Source organism: Hemitrygon akajei, chromosome 8, assembly GCF_048418815.1.
Source record: "Hemitrygon akajei chromosome 8, sHemAka1.3, whole genome shotgun sequence".
NCBI classification, from domain to species: Eukaryota; Metazoa; Chordata; class Chondrichthyes; order Myliobatiformes; family Dasyatidae; genus Hemitrygon; species Hemitrygon akajei.
The window spans coordinates 158,727,512-158,747,127 of NC_133131.1; the positions used below are offsets into that span (position 1 = coordinate 158,727,512).

The 19,616-nt window shown below is 43.4% G+C and overlaps 1 protein-coding gene across 5 annotated transcripts in view; it reads right to left on the reverse strand.

Annotated features, from left to right (window-relative positions):
• The window catches only part of dpp6a (dipeptidyl-peptidase 6a), a 1,522,610-nt gene that overhangs the window by 472,141 nt on the left and 1,030,853 nt on the right, over nucleotides 1-19,616 (reverse strand). For all 5 annotated transcript variants that reach the window (XM_073054906.1, XM_073054908.1, XM_073054905.1 and 2 more), the window contains exon 2: nucleotides 18,551-18,665. In XM_073054906.1, coding sequence (XP_072911007.1) covers nucleotides 18,551-18,665 — 115 coding nt within the window. The remainder of the gene's footprint in view (nucleotides 1-18,550; nucleotides 18,666-19,616) is intronic.

The window sequence follows — 19,616 nt, forward strand, 5'->3', positions numbered from 1 at the left end:
TTCCAATGTTGGGGAAGTCCAGAACGAGGGGTCACAGTTGAAGGATAAAGAGGAAGCCTTTTAGGACCGAGATGAGGAGAAACTTCTTCACACAGAGAGTGGTGAATCTGTGGAATTCTCTGCCACGGGAAACAGTTGAGGCCGGTTCATTGGCTATATTTAAGAGGAAGTTAGATATGGCCCTTGTGGCTAAAGGGATCGGGGGGATGGAGAGAAAGCAGGTACAGGGTTCTGAGTTGGATGATCAGCAATGATCATACTGAACGGCGGTGTAGGCTCCAAGGGCCGAATGGCCTACTCCTGCACTTATTTTCTATGTTTCTATTTGGTGCTTTGCTGTCTCCAAGGGACGTCAGTGAGGTTTGAAGTTGAGAGTGTGGCCTAGAGGCCTGGAGCCTAGAGACGGGGGTGGGGGGTAGGGGGACGTCATTGCTTCTCTCCGACTGAGGCATCAAGTTTGAAAGCCCTACGATCGACTCCATTGCTGCTTCAAGCAAGGCTGAAGTCAATAAGGATGAACAGATGTGTACTGTGTACAGTTCTGGTCACTGAATTATAGGAAAGATGTCAACAAAATAGAGTACAGAGGAGATTTACTAGAATGTTACCTGGGTTTCAGCACCTAAGTTACAGAGAAAGGTTGAACAAGTTAGGTCTTTATTCTTTGGAGAGTAGAAGGTTGAGGGAGGACTTTATAGAGGTATTTAAAATTATGAGGGGGATAGATAGAGTTGACGTGGATAGGCTTTCTCCATTGAGAGTAGGGGAGATTCAAACAAGAGGACGTGAGTTGAGAGTTAAGGGGCAAAAGTTTAAGGGTAACACGAGGGGGAATTTCTTTACTCAGAGAGTGGTAGCTGTGTGGAACAAGCTTCCAGTAGAAGTGGTAGAGGCAGGTTCAATATTGTCATTTAAAGTAAAATTGGATAGGTATATGGACAGGAAAGGAATGGAGGGTTATGGGCTGAGTGTAGGTCGGTGGGACTAGGTGAGAGTAGGCGTTTGGCACGGACTAGAAGGGCCGAGATGGCCTGTTTCCATGCTGTAATTGTTATATGGAAAGTGAAGGACAGGCAGGTGATTGGTGCCGTCTGTCTGCATTTGCCCAGTCTTCCTCTCCCGCTCGCTCACTGCTGTCAGAGGATTGATCAAAGAGGCTGTGGACTCATTTTGGGGGCCTATGAGATTCATATTGTATACATTTCTGGATTCTGGTTACCCTTTTGTTGTTGGTTTTCCAGTGGTTTGATCAGGGTGACCGATGCAGTCCAGGGAACTGAGAGAAGGATGCTTTGCTGTGCAGCCTTCAACAGGGTAGCGGTGGGACGCAGAACTGAACTTAGCTACTGGACTGCTGACATGTATTCTGTATACACATCTTGTTAATAAAAGTACTTTGAATCTGTCTAAATACAATATCAAACAAGGTAGAAATTTCTAGTTTTATTCACATTTCCAAAATGTGCAACATTAGTTTGTGTTTATATCCTTGCCATATACATTTTCATCATACACAGGCTGAGCTCTTTATTCTCAGGACATCCTGAGCCCCACGCATTCAGTTCTGAGATACAGGAAGAATGTTTACCTCCAACTCTCATTTACTCCACACTTCAATCTGAAAATATCTCAAACTGTTAATGTAGCAGCACATGATCAATTTGATCAAAAGTCTTCAGTAAAATTTGTCTAACACTCAGTAAATAAATTTTCATTAATTCTTTGACATGTGTTAGATAGGAGCTTGCAAACGATGACTGGCTAAGTTGTTCATAGGCAGAGGGACTTCCAGCACGTGGGAGGTTTGTAAAGGTGAGAGAGTTCAAGGACAATATGCCCCTGTTAAGGCAAAAGGCAAAGCTGCTGGGAGTTGGAAACCTGGAAAATCAAGGGATATTGCTGCTCTGCTCAAGATAAAAGGGTCAGCTACAAGCAGCTGTAGTCAGCGAATCTCAAGAGGTAGAAAGAAGAGGCCAACATACAGTATACCAAGAAGATGGGGCATGAGATAGTTTTGACAAAGAAAGTAAAGGAAAATCCTAAGAGATTGAGTATATTAAGGGAAAAAGAGAAATGAGCAAGGTAATAGATTCAGACTTATTAATCATATGTACATTGAGAGATACAGTGAAATGCATTGTTTGTGTAAACAATCAATACAGCTGAGAATGTGCTGAGGCAGCCTGCAAATGTCACCAAACATTCCAGCAGCTATAGAGCATGCCCACAACGTTCACATTAGGCCCCTAAAAGACCAAGACGGAATTCTATGCGTGGAGCTGCTGGAGAGGGGCAGAGGTCTCGATAATCTCTCCTCTGTTTTCACCATGAGAGATGTGAAGACTTGGGAACTTGGCAAATGTAATGGAGGTGTTTTGGCAGCAGTTCATGTTACAGTCGAAGAGGTGTTGTGTGTGAAGGGAGGTAAATCTCCAGGTCTGGGTGAGATATATCTAAGAATACCATGGGAAGCCAAGAAAAAAATTGCATTTGCATATTTGCAACATCTCTATCCTCTAACAAGGTGCCAGAGATTAAAGGGTGGCAAATGTTGTGTCTTTATATAAAAAGGATGGTAAGGATGTACCTGGTAATTATAGAACCCTTAGCTTTACATGGTGGTAGTTAAGCTGCTGAAAAGTATTTTGAAGGATAAGATGGACTTACATTTGGAACGGTAGGGGTTGATTAAGGCGTACAAAAAAGCTGGATGAATTCAGCAGGTCGGGCAGCATCCGTCGAAAGGATGGCAGATGGAAGAACTTAGATAGGTGTAAAAGGCTGAATTCAGAAGGGTGTATCAAGGTAGGACTTGCACATTGAACAGAAGGTCCTGGGTAGAACAGAGGGACCTTGGAATGTAGTTTTTCAAAGTGTAGTCACGTGTGGACAGAGCTGTGAAGCCGGCCTTCATTCAGGGCACTGAATATAGAACTCAGGAGGTTATGTTACATTGCTGAGCCACACTTGGAATCACTGTCACTTTTCATCACCCTGTAATAGGAAGGACGTGAATAAACTGTAACGAGTGCAAAACAAATTACAAGAATGTTGCCAGGACTGGAGGGACTGGAGTATAAGGAGAGGTTAGACAGGCTGAATTTTCATTCTTTGGAGCATAGGGTAGTCTGATAGAGGTATACAAAATAAAATAAACTGGAGTGCAGATAGGGTGACTACTACCGCATGACCCTACACATCCATCATATTCTCCTGAACTGCCATCTCCATTAGGATCTCACCAGACACATCTTCCCCTCTCTGCTTTCCGCAGAGATTGTTCTCCCCATGACTCCCTTGTCCACTCATTCCTCTTATTTAGGTACTTACCCCTGCAACCAATTCAAGTACCTGGCCCTACACCTCCTTCCTCACCACCATTCAGGGCCTTAGCCAGTCCTTCCTGGTGAGGCATTGCCTCAAATGTGAATCCATTGCTGTCATTTGTGTATCCCGTGCTCCTAGAGTGACCTCCTTTACATCGGTGAGACCTTATAGATTTGGGGTGTGGTTTTGCTCCATCTGCTGCACCAAACAGGATGACTTGGTGGCCAGTCATTTTAATTCCACTTCCCATTCCCATACCAATGTGTCAGCCCACAGCCTTCTTTACTGCCAAGCTGATGCTGCAGGAACAATGCCTCACATTCTGCCTTGATGATCTCCAACCTTCAATTTCAGTAACTTCGAGTAACCACTCCTCTCTGTCCCTCTTTTCTCCCTATACCACTCGCCCATACCACCCCATTTCTTCCCCTTCTCCTGCCTTCTTGATCTATCCACCCCTCCCACCAACTCCCCTCCCCATCTCATTCCCTTCCACAGTCCTATCCTATCAGATTCTTTCTTCGCCAGCTCTTTGTTATTTCTGCCTATCTCCTATCAGCTTCTCGCTTCACTCTCACTCTCTCCCTTCCCCCACCCACCTATCATTGTCCACCTCCCCTGGCTTCACCTATCACCTTCCAGCTCTTGCTCCACCCCTTTCTTTCCAGCATTTCATACTGACCATCTCCTCTCTGTCGTTCCAGTCCTGATGAAGGTATCAACCCAAAACTTCAACTGTTCATTTCCTGCATAGATGCTGCCTGACTCACTACATCCCTTCATTTCCTTTGTGTTCTGCTCCAGATTTTGTATCTCCATAGGTGAGGCCTTTCTCCAGTGCTGGGGAGTCAAAAACTAGAGGACATAGTTCTAAGGTTGGAGGTGAAAGGTTTAATACGAACTTGGGTTAGAACTGGTGACAGTTACTCCTACAACACACAAGTACCTAGGTGAGCACTTTGATTGCCAAGGTAGAGAAGGCAATGGCATTAGTCTGGTAGGTAGACAATTGGTGCAGAAGTAGGCCATTTGGCCCTTTGAGCCAGCACCACCATTCAATGTGATCATGGCTGATCATCCACAATCAGTACCCCGTTCCTGCCTTCTCCCCATATCCCTTGACTCTGCTATCTTTAAGAGCTCTATCTAACTCTTTCCTGAAAGCATCCAGAGAACTGGCCTCCACTTCCTTCTGAGGCAGAACATTCCATAGATCCACAACTCTCTGGGTGAAAAAGATTTTTCTCAACTCCGTTCTAAATGGCCTACCCCTTATTCTTAAACTGTGGCCTCTGGTTCTGGACTCCCCCAACATCGGGAACATGTTTCCTGCCTCTAGCGTGTCCAATCCTTTAATAATCTTATATGTTTCAATCAGATCCCCTCTCATCCTTCTAAATTCCAGTGTATACAAGCCCAGTTGCTCCAATCTTTCAACATATGACAGTCCTGTCATCCCGGGAATCAACCTCGTGAACCTACGCTGCACTCCCTCAATAGCAAGAGTGTCCTTCCTCAAATTTGGAGACAAAAACTGAACACAATACTCCAGGTGTGATCTCACCAGGGCCCTGTACAACAGCAGAAGGACCTCTTTGCTCCTATACTCAACTCCCCTTGCTATGAAGGCCAACATGGTGGGTCAATAGCCTGTTCCTCCACAGTCTGACCCTGCATCTAGTGCCAAAGGATATTTCATATTTCGTACCTCTCCAACCTCATCTATTACATTTGGAGCACTCGGTGCGGTCTCCTCCGCATCAGAAGGACCAAGTGCAGACTTGGCAATCTCTTTACCAGGTACCCTGATTGTGGCTACTTGGAGATCCCAGCTCCAAGCCACTTTTCCCCTATTGAATTTCATCTGGCACGCACCTCTCCTTAACTGGATCCACTTAACACTCACCAGCTCTCGCCCCACCTCACTCCTTTATACAGACCATCTCCCTTCTACACTGTCAGTCCAGATGAATGGACTCAGACTGAAATGTCACTGTCTTCTTTCTCTCCACAGATGCTGCCCAGCCTGCTGAGTTCTTCCAGCAGCTCTTTATTTTTGCTCCAGATTCCAGCATTCACAGCCTCCTGTGCATCAATATTTCACCAAGAGGACAGATAGTGGCTTAATTTCACAGTTCATCAAAAACCTGGCACCTGCAGTAGTGTAGCCCTCTATCAATATTGACCTGGAGGAATTGCCTAGGTTATACCCTGCCAAGGGTGTAAGACGTTGGTGAGGCCTAATTTGGAGTATTGTGTGCGGTTTTGGTCACCTAACAACAGGAAGGATGTAAATAAGGTTGAAAGAGTAGAGAGCAAGCTTACAAGGATGTTGTAGGACTGGAGGACCTGAATTATAAGGAAAGATTGAATGGGGTAGGACTTTATTCCTCGGAACAGAAGATTGAGAGGAGATTTGATAGAGATATACAAAATAAAGAGGTTTATGGATATGGTAAATGCAAGCCGGCTTTTTCTGCTGAGGTGGAGTGGGACTACAACCAGTGAACATGGGTTAGGGGTGAAAGGTGAACAACTTAAGGGGAGCATGAGGGGAAATTGCTTCACTCAGTGGTCGTAAGAGTGGAGAATGAGCTGCCAGCAGAAGTGATGCATGCAAACTTCATTTCAACATTTAAGAGAAGGTTAAAGAGGTACATAGATGGTAGTGGTTATGAATGATATGTGCAGGTCGAAGGGAGTAGGCAGGTTAAAAGGTTCAGAATGAATATGATGGGCCAAAGGGCCTGTTTCTGTGCTGTATTTTTCTGTGACCATATGGGGTGCTTCCCACACAGATCAATAATGAGAAGTATGAATCTTAAGCTAAGGATGCTGAAGTGTAAGAAAGCATCCTCACTATCGAGGGTGCTTAACTGATTAACCCTTCACCTGCCGCAGTGCAAACCTGAGCACTCTCAGCTGGACATACTGCCCTGGCCACAGCCTTCTTCAAACAGGGAACCCTTGAAAGAGAATTATGAATAAATAACCTCCTCTCTGACAACCCCTGCTTTTTGGATCCAAGATTGTTCAAAACCCATCCTTGCATTATTCCGAAGATCCTTATTTCTATTTGCAACCCATGTGAACTGAGTAGCACAGAATGAATACTAAGCCATGTTTTGCAATTCCCTATCATTTTTAACATTCATACCAGCTTTCAGTAAATTTGCCCTCTTACGCTTGTCTCTGCTATCTGGTTCCCACACACGTCCGTTAATAAGACAAATATTAATAAGTGACAGATTACCCTTCCACTTCTTATTTTATACAACGAAATAGATTTTTTAGGTCCAGTTTTACATTTTATCATCAATGTTCAATCAGTCTCATTCTCTAATGGACACCTGCATGCTACAATATTCATTAACTCAGGAAATATAGCACAGAAACAGTGAATTGAATTCAAGTGATTAATGGCACTGTTTATGCCCCACACAAGTCTCCCCTAACCACAATATGTATTAGCGGAGACTAGACCACTATTTTTTTTTCCCTTCAGGTATTTATCTAATTTCCCTTTCAATACAACTGTGGTATCTGCCTGAACTACTTGCTGTACTAATGAGATCTTCATATCTCATTATTTCCTGGGAAGGGAGGATTCAACTGAATTCCTTGCCAGTTTTATTAGCAGCTATCTCATATCTCAAAGTTCAAAATAAATTTATTACCAAAGGACATATACATCACCCTGAGATTCAATTTCTTGCAGGCATTCACTGTAGACACAACAGCTACACACAAAGACAGGCAAACATCCAATTTGCAAGTACAAATAATCAATAATATTGAGACAAGAGTTGTAGAGGCCTTGGACTGTGGAATCAGTTCAGTATTGGAATCACATGCTCCTTGTAGCAATATAGAAAAGGTGTTTTCTTTTGTACAAGAAAATATTTCCTGATTTGGGTTTACACACTCTTTTCCACATTTGTAGGCCTAAAACATGAAACTTCCTGCTGTAGAAAGACTTGAATCTTGCACTGTACCACTTGTATTATCAGTCTTGAGTTACTGCCACTAAACCATCAACCACAAGTTACCACAATGGCAATGCTTCCCCCCAGTCCAACCTTCCTCCCACCTTCACAGCCCTGAGAACTCCCTGCAGTAGATGCACGGTGGAGAGCATTAGGACAGGTTGCATCATGGTCTGGTATAGAAACACCATTGCCCAGGACTGGAAAAGCCTGCACAAACTGGGGGCTAGAGCCCCGTTTATCACAGGAAAAGCCCTCCCCGCCACTGAGCACATCTCCAAAGAGCGCTGTCACAAGAAACCAACTTCCATCATCAAGTCAATCTTACATTATGCTTCATGACTACTTGATAGGTGATGCACCATCAATAACTCACGCTGAGACTTAGGAAGCGAGATATCGGCTTTTATTGACTGGAAGAATAAACAACACTACATCCTGGGGAAAATGAGGGAGAGCAGCAGCCCACAGTCACCTTTATACAGGGGTCTGTGGGAGGAGCCACAGGAGCAGTCAGACAGGTATATCTAGTTCACCACAATAGGAAAGGGATATTACTCAATCACCACCCTAGCCATGATCTCTTCTTGCAGCAACCATCAGGAGGAAAGTACAAGAACCTTAGATCCCACACCACCAGGTTCAGAAACAGTTACTACCCTTGAACCATCAGGCTCCTGAACCAGAGTGGATGACTGCACTCATCTCAACTCTGAATTGATCATCGAACACAACCTCCGGGCTCACTTTCAAGGACTCTACAAACCATGCTCTCAGTTTAAAAACAATAATTAATTAATCTAATTTAATTAAATGCATTTATTTATTACTTGTTTCTTTTTGTACTTGTACAATTGTCATTCTTTCTCTGTGTGTAGCTTTTCAATGATTCTGTTGTATTTCTTTGTTCTACCTAAATGCCTGTACGAAAATGAATCTCAGAGTAGTATTTGGTGACATATACTCACTTTAATAATTTACATCAAATATGTTTTCTCTCTTTCCCAGTTCTGATGAAGAGCATTCAACCTGAGGCTGTACCTGTCTAGTAAAAGTACATAAATTTATAAAACACATTGATAAGGTAGGTGGCCTGAGTCTTTTTCCCCCACAGTAATAATACCAAATACTATCAGGCATTGATTTAAAATGAGTGGGGTTGATTTTAAAGGCAATTAATGGGACGTGTTTTTTGTATATGGAGAGTGCAAGGTGACAAGTGTTTTCATGGGACGTGGTGGAAGCAGATGCTGAAGAGACATTCAGACAGGCACACAAACAACCAGGAGACTGAAGGAGAAAGACCACGTGTTGGCAGTGGGATTAGTTTCAACTGGCATCGTGGTCAACACAGACAGGGTGGGCCAAAGGGCCTGTTATCTGCTGTGTTGTTTTATGCTTCCAGTATTTTCCATTTTTAAAATTTTAAACTTGAACATTTTACTTGAAGATAAAGATGAGAACATTTTCTGTTGTTTTCTTATTTCACTTCTACATCTAAAGACTATATCTAGAGATGGACAATGTGGATGAGATGAAGAGCACTCAGTAAATGCGGTCCTCTCTCTCTCTCACGCGCACACACACACACAGCCTTGTCATTCTGTTGCTCTGAGTGTGCACAATTCACTCACTTCCTCCCGGTATATTCTGGTAACGAGCCCTGAAAAGTTGGCTTTATGGTGCCTTTTCTGTCACACCCAGTCGAATATTCCATATCTTTAGTAATAGGGATGTGTAACTGTATATATGTTATTTGTATACTGTATATGAGGTAGATACTTCTGTTTATTTTGTACTATGATTGTAACTACATTATGGGGTGCATCAGATTTTAATTCACGTGTAGTCTTAAGTAATTAAAGATGGTATACCTTGGTGCCTAGTAAATGGGGCAGATCACTCTCAATGGGAGAGAGAGATCAGGGCTGCCAGGAATTCACACTGCACAAAAATAGCATGGAGCTATTATTGTATTTTCTGGTAAATAGCTTTTTATAAATATTGGCAGTTTCCATTTTGTTATTTTCACTGATTTTTTGTAAGCTTGATTTTTGACACACACCCTTGCACTACAGACTCCAGCCATTTACTTCTTTGGTCAGGACCCGCATATCTAACAATGGGTGAGCTCTTCAGTAGATTCTAAATGTATCAGACACTCACTACAACCCAGTCTCTCAAATACCAATATAAATTCCATTTTTGAAAACAAATTACATTTGTTAGCTACGAGAATAAAATATGATAAATAATGCTTGAATTTCCATTGCTTTCCTATCTGTTTTCAAAGAATCATTTCTACATAACTTGCACTGAAGATAGGGGCAGATGAAAATGTAGATGGCTCAATCAAATGTGTAGGAGTTTCTTGTGATACACAACATTGCTATCAATAAAGATTAATACTCTGTGCATTAATATTTAACACACCGATGCAAAACTGTTTTGCAGTAATAAATCTGAATTTCCTTTACTTGTAGGAGGTGTGTATATTCAAAGGGATAGGAAATATTTTGAAACATCCTTGCCAATAGAGAAGTCACACTTACATTATTCTTTCTATTTGATAGAAAAAGGAATAGAACATAGAATAGTGCAGCACATTACAGGCCCTTTGGCCCACAATGTTGTACTGACCCTCAAACCTTGCCTCCCATATAACCCCCCACCTTAAATTCCTCCATATACCTGTCTAGTAGTCTCTTAAATTTCACTAGTGTATTTGCCTCTATCACTGACTCAGGCAGTGCATTCCATGCACCAACACTCTCTGAGTGAAAAACCTTCCTCTAATATCCCCCTTGAACTTCCCTCCCCTTACCTTAAAGCCATGTACTCTTGTACTGAGCAGTGGTGCCCTGGGGAAGAGGCGCTGGCTGTCCACTCTGTCTATTCCTCTTAATATCTTGTACACCTCTATCACGTCTCCTCTCATCCTGCCTCTCTCCAAAGAGCAAAGCCCTAACTCCCTTAATCTCTGATCATAATCCATACTCCCTAAACCAGGCAGCATTCTGGTAAATCTCCTCTGTACCCTTTCCAATGCTTCCACATCCTTCCTATACTGAGGCAATCAAAACTGGACACAGTACTCCAACTGTGGCCTAACTAGAGTTTTATAGAGCTGCATCATTACATCGCGTCTCTTAAACTCTATCCCTCGACTTATGAAAGCTAATGCCCCATAAGCTTTACTCAATCATCTGCATTCTGCTTGCTTGTAGTGTAGTCATAGTATGTAGCTTTATTCGAAGAGTTGGCAAGACATTGAAATTGCCCACCAACGCCCTTCTACCATACCTAATAAAGTGGCTACTCTACGTACAAAGTCCAACAAAAATTTATTAAAGTACATATACTGTATATCACAACATACAATCCTGAGATTCATTTTCTGCGGGCATACTCAATAAATCCAATAACCATAATAGAATCAGTGAAAGACTGCACCATTGTCGTGGACAGCAAAAGACAACAAACTGTGCAAAGACAAAAAGGAAAAAAAAAAGAAATACTACTAGTAATACTTATAATAAATAAATAAGCAGTACCGTAAACATCATGAACATGAGATGAAGAGTCCTTGAAAGTGAGTCCATAGGTTGTGGAAACAGTTCAGTGATGGGGCGGGTGAAGCTGAGTGAAGTCTGTGGTCTTCTGTGGCTGTAACCTTTCCGCTTCAAGGTTCAACATGCTGTGTGTTCAAAGATGTTCTGCAGCACAGCATTTGAGTTACAGTAGCTTTCCTGTCTGCCCATTGTCCTTTGACCTCTCTCATTAACAAGTCACTTTCACCCACAGAACTCCTGCTCATTTTTTTTTTGTTTTCCGCACCATTATCTATAAACTCTAGAGACTGCTGTGTGTGAAAATCACAGGAGATCAGCATTTTCTGAGTTACTCAAACTACCTGTCTGGCGGCAACAATCATTCCATAGTCAAAGTCTCTTAGGTCCCATTTCTTCCCCATTGTGATGTTTGGTCTGAATAACAACTGAACCTCTTAACCATGGCCACATGCTTTAATGCATTGAGTTGCTGCCACATGATTGGCTGATTATATATTTGCATTAATAAGCAGGTGCACAGGTGTACCTAATAAAGTGGCCATTAAGCATAATTTCCAAACAAATTGTCACTCTAATGTTGCTTTCCCCCTTCATCAAGTTGAATTCAAAGTGAGTTCGCAAATCCTGTTACTTATTTTTGAGATTGTGTAATTGATGCTAACTTGAAGATATGTTGTGTGTTCTAAATTCAGGCTCCCACTAAACCAGTTTTTGTTTCAGCCTCTCTAAAACAAATTCACAGCGCTGAACAAACGGAACCTCGTGCCAGCGCCCACACATTTTGTTTTGGGAACACAGCAACAGAACAGTCTATTAATGTGACAGAGAAGGCTCACTAAAACCCTTTCACTATTGCTGAATATGCAATTACAGTCTTCAAATGCTTCAATTTAATATCAGAGAATGTGTACAGAACTCACCCTGAAATTCTTACTCTTTACAGACATTCACGAAACAAAAAATCTCCAAAGAATGAATGACAGAAAGATCAGAACCCCAATGTCCCCCTGCTCCCTTACTCACAAGCAACAGCACAAGCACTGACAGACAGACAGACAGACATACTTTATTGAACCCAAGGGAAATTGGGTTTCGTTACAGCCGCATCAAGAATAGTGTAGAAATATAGCAATATAAAACCATAAATAATTAAATAATAATAAGTTAATTATGCCAAGTGGAAATAAGTCCAGGACCAGCCTATTGGCTCAGGGTGTCTGACACTCTGAGGGAGGAGTTGTAAAGTTTGAAGTTTGTAAAGGTAGGAATGACTTCCTATGAAGCTCAGTGTTACATCTCAGTGGAATGAGTCTCTGGCTGAATGTACTCCTGTGCCTAACCAGTACATTATGGAGTGGATGGGAGACATTGTCCAAGATGGCATGCAACTTGGACAGCATCCTCTTTTCAGACACCACCATCAGAGAGTCCAGTTCCACCCCCACAACATAACTGGCCTTACGAATGAGTTTGTTGATTCTGTTGGTGTCTGCTACTCTCAGCCTGCTGCCCCAGCACACAACAGCAAACATGATATTACTGGCCACCACCGACTTGTAGAACATCCTCAGCATTGTCTGGCAGACGTTAAAGGACCTCAGTCTCCTCAGGAAATGGAGACGGCTCTGACCCTTTTTCACATTAAGCTGCAGATGATTCTGCTCACACCATGTGACAAAGTTTCCCACCGTAGCCCTCCCCACATGCAAGCAATAACAAAATCCCCAAGGAGGTGTTGACCTTGTCCATCCCAACACTTTGGCATATTTAAGTAGAAACAGAAAACCTACAGCCGAATATGTCCTGACCTGAGAAATTACTTAGGGTTACCCATAGCCCTCTATTTTTCTAAGCTCCATGTACCTATCCAGGAGTCTCTTATTGTTTCCGCCTCCACCGCCGCTGGCGGCAGCCCATTCCACACACTCACCACTCTCTGAGTAAAATACATCTCCTCTGTAGGAGACCATCAGTTCTCTGGTCCAATGTTACAATCTTCCATGTCACATTTCTAAGCCTCTGAACTCGAGGACTGTCGCGGGGGTAGGGGAGAGAAGAGAGAGAGAGAAGAGAGAGAGAGATGAGGAAGAGAGAGAGAGATGAGGGAGAGGGAGAGACAGAGGAGAGAGAGAGAGAAGAGAGGGAGGGGGAGAGGGGGAGGGAGGGGGAGAGGGAGAGGGGGAGGGGGAGGGAGGGGAGAGGGCGGAGAGGGAGGGAGAGAGGGGGGAGAGAGAGGGGGAAGAGGCGGGAGAGAGAGGGGGAAGAGGGGGGAGAGAGGGGGAGAGAGGGGGGAGAGAGGGGGGAGAGAGGGGGAGAGAGGGGGGAGAGAGGGGGGAGAGAGGGGGGAGAGGGAGATGGGAAAGTGGGAGGGGAGAGGGGGAGAGAGAGGGGGAGAGAGGGGGAGAGGAGAGAGGAGAGAGAGATGAGGGGGAGAGGGGGAGGGGGAGAGAGAGATGAGGGGGAGAGGGGGAGGGGGAGAGAGAGGAGAGAGAGAGAAGAGAGAGAGGGGAGAGAGGGGGAGAGAGAGGGGGAGAGGGGTGAGGGGAGAGAGGGAGATGGGAGAGTGGGGGAGAGAGAGGGGAAGAGTGGGAGGGGAGAGAGAGGGGGAGAGTGGGAGGGGAGAGAGAGGGGGAGAGGGAGGTGTGTGTGTGCGCGTGCACGCCCGCGTGCGTGCATGCAGGAGCTTTCTTCCGATAGCAGCAAACATCGTCCGCTGTCTCGATGTTTCAGTCTCTATTGTGTTATCCTTTTGCTGTGCTGCACTGCTGTCTGGATGTGCCTCGAACACTATTCTCCGACCCAGTAACTGAAGGAGCATTCAAGATGTCATAAACAAAGAGTGTGTGTTCTCATATCAATATGATAGCAGAGGTTTGAAATTTCTGAAATTTGTAAGGAAAGAGAAGGTAAATGGGAATTCCAGGACAGCTCTTCCAAGAACACAAAGGCCAAGGGATCCCCTTCTATGCCATATCAGTCTGCACTCATTACGGAAGGGTAGTGCCTTCGGGGAGCAATTCTGTTTGCAAGCAAAGATTTCATCCATTAGAAGTTGCCGTCCTCTTCCATTCCCCGGTAGCTACACTGATAGCCAGCTGACTCGACACTATGTGCCTTGGCTCAGATATAACATCCATATCGTTGTGCAGAGCTTTGAGCTCATAATCTAGACTGACAGTTTAGTATGACACTTCAGAATCAGTGTTTATTACCACGGATAGATGTCATGAAATGTGTTGCTTTGTGGCAGCAATACATGCCACCTAGGCCTTGATTCCCCATCCCTGGGAAACAGACTACGTGTATTCACCCTGCCTATGCCCCAAGAGCCCTCTTGATGCTTTGAATAAATGTGTGTAAACAGAACTAAGTTAAACGATTGGTGAATCCATTTGAGGAGAGTCTAAGAAAAGCTACTTTCTCCTCGTTAACCCTGTAGCAATACCAAAGAGCACTGCTGTCTGCGGGGCTCTGCTAAGCACACGTCATCTGGCAGAGTATTTAAGCAGGGGTTCCTAGCATTTTTTATGCCACAGACCAATACCATTAAGCAAGGGGTCTGTGGATCCCTGGTTGGGAATCCCTAACTTAAAGGGAGAACTGTATTCTTTGAGATTTCATTCTCAAAAATCATTGGTAAATGGAAACATATTCTGCATTTCTGGCAGAGTACTACAGTTTGAGCTTGTATTAATGTGGAGAGAATAAACTCCGAACCATGAAATGATTGTAGGGTGTTGAGAGTGTGGAATGAGCTACCAGCACAAGTGGTTCAGGTGAGCTCGATTTCAATGCTTAAGCAAAGTTTGGATAGGAACATGGATGGTAGGGATATGGAGGGCTACGGTCCAGGTGGAGGGCACTGAGAGTAGGCAGTTTAAATGGTTTTGGCATGGACTAGACGGGCCTGTTACTGTGCTGTACATTTCTATGACTCTGTCATTGGTAAGCATGAGAAAAAACAGGGAATTTCTTTATCTACTGCAATCACAATTTGAAAAAATTGGTCTCGTCGGGAGTGAGTCCTTCTTTGAATTAGCGAGTGAGAGAGCAACATCATCGGAGGGTGGTAGCTATTAGAAAAGTACAAGTCTTGATGGGAGGGAGTTTTATTTGAACCAATGAAAAGAAGGGAGGTGTAAGTGGAGTGGCCATTGTGGGAGTGTTAGAGTGGTCACGCTTTGGTGAGAACAGGCTAAGGATGTAGAGTCATTTGTTATCATTTGTCTGGATTGTGGAACTTGGGCTCGAGAAGTTGGAGTAAAAGGTACAACAAACTCAGGAGGAAGGGCTGAGTAAGTGACCTAGGTGAGTGCAAAACTCAAAGGTTTCAAAGAGAAGGCACAGGTAAGAACAGCAAAACACACAAAATGCTGATGGAATGCAGCAGGCCAGGCAGCATCTATAGGGAGGAGCACTGAATGAGTTAGTTCTGACGAAGGGTCTCGGCCCGAAACATCGACAATGCTTCTCCCTATAGATGCTGCCTGGCCTGCTGCATTCCACCAGCATTTTGTGTGTGTTGCTTGAATTTCCAGAATCTGCAGATTTCCTCGTGTTTGACAGGTAAAAACAGGCAAGCTTTTTTTTATTATCTGTAAATTCATTAATTTTCAGTTCAATCAGTAGTTATGGAACAGTGAGCACAACTCTATAAGCTTTAAGGTAGCTATAGATACGGATAAGTATGGACGATACAGAAGAGTATTAAACTGGAGCAGGGAAAATTACATGAACACGGGGCAGGAACTAGGAAGATTTAATTGGCAGCAGCTGTTTTTTGGGCAAGTTCGTATCCAACAGATGGAGGGTGTTTAAAGACCAACTGCAGGGAGTACAGGACAGGCAGGACAGCAAGGGAAGAGAACCTTGGAAGTTGAGGAATTTAATCAAGATGAAAAGGGAAAATTATGTAAAGCTTAGGAAGCTAGAATCAAACAGAGCCCTTGAGGATTATAAAGGAGCCAGAAAAGAACTCATGGAGGGAGTTAGGAAAGCTAGGAGGGGCCATGACAATTTTGTGGCAGGTAGGATTAAAAAGAATCCCAAGGCATTCTGTACGTACACCAGGAGCAAAAGGATAACCAGGGAGAGGGTGAGACCTCCGGGGAAAGATTTGCTTCTTGCGAAGGATGTGGGTGAGGTCCTTAATGAGCACTTTACATCAGTATTTACCAAGGAGAAGGATGTAGAGGATCGGGAGACCAGTTTTGAGATTATTAATATGCTAGGGCATTTTGAAGTAAAGGAGGAGGTAGTGTTGGTTCTCTTAAAAAACATTAACGTGGATAATTCCCAGGGTCTGATTTGGTATACCTTAGATTATTGAGAGAGGCAATTGAAGAGATTGCTGGGGCCTGGACCAATATCTTTGTGTCCTCTCCAGCCACAGGCAAGGTCACGGGAGGACTGTTGAGTAGCTAATGTTGTTCCACTGTTCAAGTAGGGAACCAAGGATAACCCTGGAAACTGTAGACCAGTGAGTCTCGCATCAGCAGTGGGGAAGATACTGGAAAGAATTCTTAGGGACAGGATTTTTGAGCTTTTGGAGAACCATGGCCTAATTAGAGAGAGCCAGCATGGTTTTATACGGGGCAAGTCAAGTCTTAGCAACTTGAGTGAGTTTTTTGACAAGGTGACAGTGGAGATCGATGAAGGTAAAGCTGTGGATGTTGTCTACGTGGATTTCAGTAAAGCATTTGACAAGGTTCTTCATCATGCATTTGGATTTATAACTAGCTTGCCCATAGAAGACAGAAGGTAGTGATCAACAGGACTTATTCTAGCTGGAGGTCTGTGTTTAGTGGTTCTCAGCAGGGATCTGTATTGGGACCTCTGCTGTTTAAGAGGTATACAAATGATCTGGGTTAAAATGTAGATGGGTGGGTGAGTAAGTTTGCAGATAATATGAGCATTGGTGGTGCTGTCGTTTGGCAAACTATTAGGCAAGATATAGATGAGTTGCACAGGTGGCAGATGGAGTTTAACCCAGCCAAATATGAAGTGTTGCACCTTGAGAGGTCAAATGTAAAGAGACAGCACACTGTTAGGGACAAGAACGTTAACAATGTTGATGAGCAGAGGGATCTTTTTTCCAAGTTCATAGCTCCCTGAGAGTGGCTCCACAGGTTCATAGGGTAGTAAAGAAGGTATATAGCATGCTTGTCTTTATTAGATGAGGCACTGAGTTCAAAAGTCAGGAAACTATGTTACAGTTTTATAAAACTCTAGTTAGATCATTCTGGAATATTGCATACAGTTCTGGTTACCCCATTATAGGTAGGGTGTTGAGGGTTTTAAGAGGGTGAAGAGAGGTTTACCAGGATGCTTCCTGGATTAGAGGGCATGTGCTGTAAACTTGGGTTTATAGTAGACAAAGTAGACAAAGAATATCTATTTCCTAAGGATGAAATGTCTAATACCAGAGGGCATGCATTTAAGGTGGGAGGGGTAGTTTTGAAGGAGATATGAGGGGTAAGTTTTTTTTACACAGAGTGGTGGTTGCCTGGAATGCATTACCTTGGGTGGTGGTAGAGGCAGATATATTGGGGACTTTTAAAAAGACATTAGATAAGAACATGAATGTCATGAAAATGGACGGAAATGGACATTGTGTAGGCAGAAGGGATTAGTTTAGTGGCCATTTGGTTACTAATTTACTTGATTTGGCACAACATTGTGGGTCGAAGGCCCTGTTTCTGTGCTGTACTGTTCTATGTTCTATACTTTAACTGGACTTACTGGTCAGTTAATGTGTGTTACATTTCTCTACAGAAATTAGAAACTATTGTTTATTGGTGCTGAGCAGCTCTGTTCGATTTCCTGTGGATGTGGAAGACACTAGATCTGTGTAGTTTACCTTTTTCTCTGTTACACAGAACAAAGAGAACAGTTCCTCCTCTCACTCTTGTTTAATCTCTGCCAAAAGGGTATTGGCCTGAGATATCAATTGTTCATTCCTCTCACTTGATGCTGCCCAACCTGCTAATTTCCTCCAGCATTTTGTGTGTGTGCTGCTTTGGATTTCTAGCATCTGCAGAATCCCTTGTGCAGGCATATTGTGTAAAATATGGTTACTATTAAATGTTAAAGGGATAATGCAGGACAATGGGATTGAAAGGGTGAATAAATCAGCCATAATTGCATGATGGAGCAGACCCAATTGGCTGAATGGCCTGTTCTGCTGCTATGCTTTATGGTCTTATGGTCTGTTGTTAGTGAGCACTGTCAAGTCATCATTGACTTATGACTATCCTATGGATATTGTAGTTGTCCATAGGGTTTTCATGGCAAGATGCGGAAGTAGATTGCCAGACCTTTCTTCAGCACAAATACTACTGCTGCCCAGGTTGGGACCCGGCTGGATTCAAACTCAGGACTATCTGCCCTGAAGTCCAGTACTGATGCCACTACACCACTGGCTGGTCCAAATGGTGTAATGAAATAACTTACTGTGCTTCCAAGTGACTGCACACATTTATTTCTCCTTTAAGTTCAAGAACCACTTACTGGTCAGAAGCAACATGGTAGTTTTCGAGCGAATGGTGGATCATACTTAGCCAAATAATGAACTCGACTCTCCTCCCAAATTGGGCATTCCCGGCAAGTTATATATGAAGCAACATTTTGCTTCTCACAGAGAGATTAAGCAATGAAGCTGCCTACCTGGAGTGAGGAGGATGACTGAGGTTACGATCAGAGAGCAAATGACGAGAATAACCAGCAGTGCGATTGCTATTCCTTTCCAGTTCCTCTGTGGAGGGTTACTCCCAACCAGTTCCTGTAAAAAGAAACAAAATCATGAATTGTACATCCACAAAGAGGAGGCAGCTAATGGGTAGACCAGACTGTGGCATGATTTGCACATCTTACATCTGACCATTGTACCGTACCAGATGAATAGTGAGAATGTTGCAGATATGCATGTGAATCGTTTGGGCCTCCTATATGCGGAAGTACCTCCCTTTTGGGTCCAAGCTTTTGAGCGCACGTTTTTGTCTCAGTGGACTCAGATCATGGCTCCCACACTGTAAGTTGCACAGTGAGTGCTGCTACTGTCATGACTCAGTAAAAACATTTAATCACACTACTTCCATTGTCATCTTATTCCATGTATACATAACAACCATATCCATAATCATGGCAACAATAGAGTTGATATTTATTGAAATGGTCCAAAATGGGCATCTGGCGGTTGGCGGCCTGGTGAAGTGAGTAGTTGCTTCGGATCAAAATACTTACAAAACTAGGAAATATTTGAATTCTGTTCCACAGCAACAGTGGAAATTAAGGACAAGAAATCTCTCGTGATAGTTGGGCAGACAATGATTACACGATTTTACAGTAAACGTACACGCACCAGCCTATTGGTGGATGACCTAATTTATTAGCAACCTGTGAGGATTTTTTTTAAACTTAATTGATGATGCCATTCGATAACATCCATCATCAAGGGCACCCACCATCCAGGATATGCTCTTTTCCTGCTCCTGCCATCAGAAAGGAGTTACAGGTGGTTTAGACCCGCACAACCAGGTTCAAGAACCGTTATTATTTTTAACCATCAGGCTCCTGAACCAACGTGGATAACTTCACTCATCTCAACTCTGAACTCATCCCACTTTTAAGGACTCTACAACTCAATATTATCTATTAATTTTTGTACTTGCAGGGTTTGTCTTCTTTTGCACATCGATTATTTGCCCTCCTTGGCTTGTGGGTAGTTCTGCAC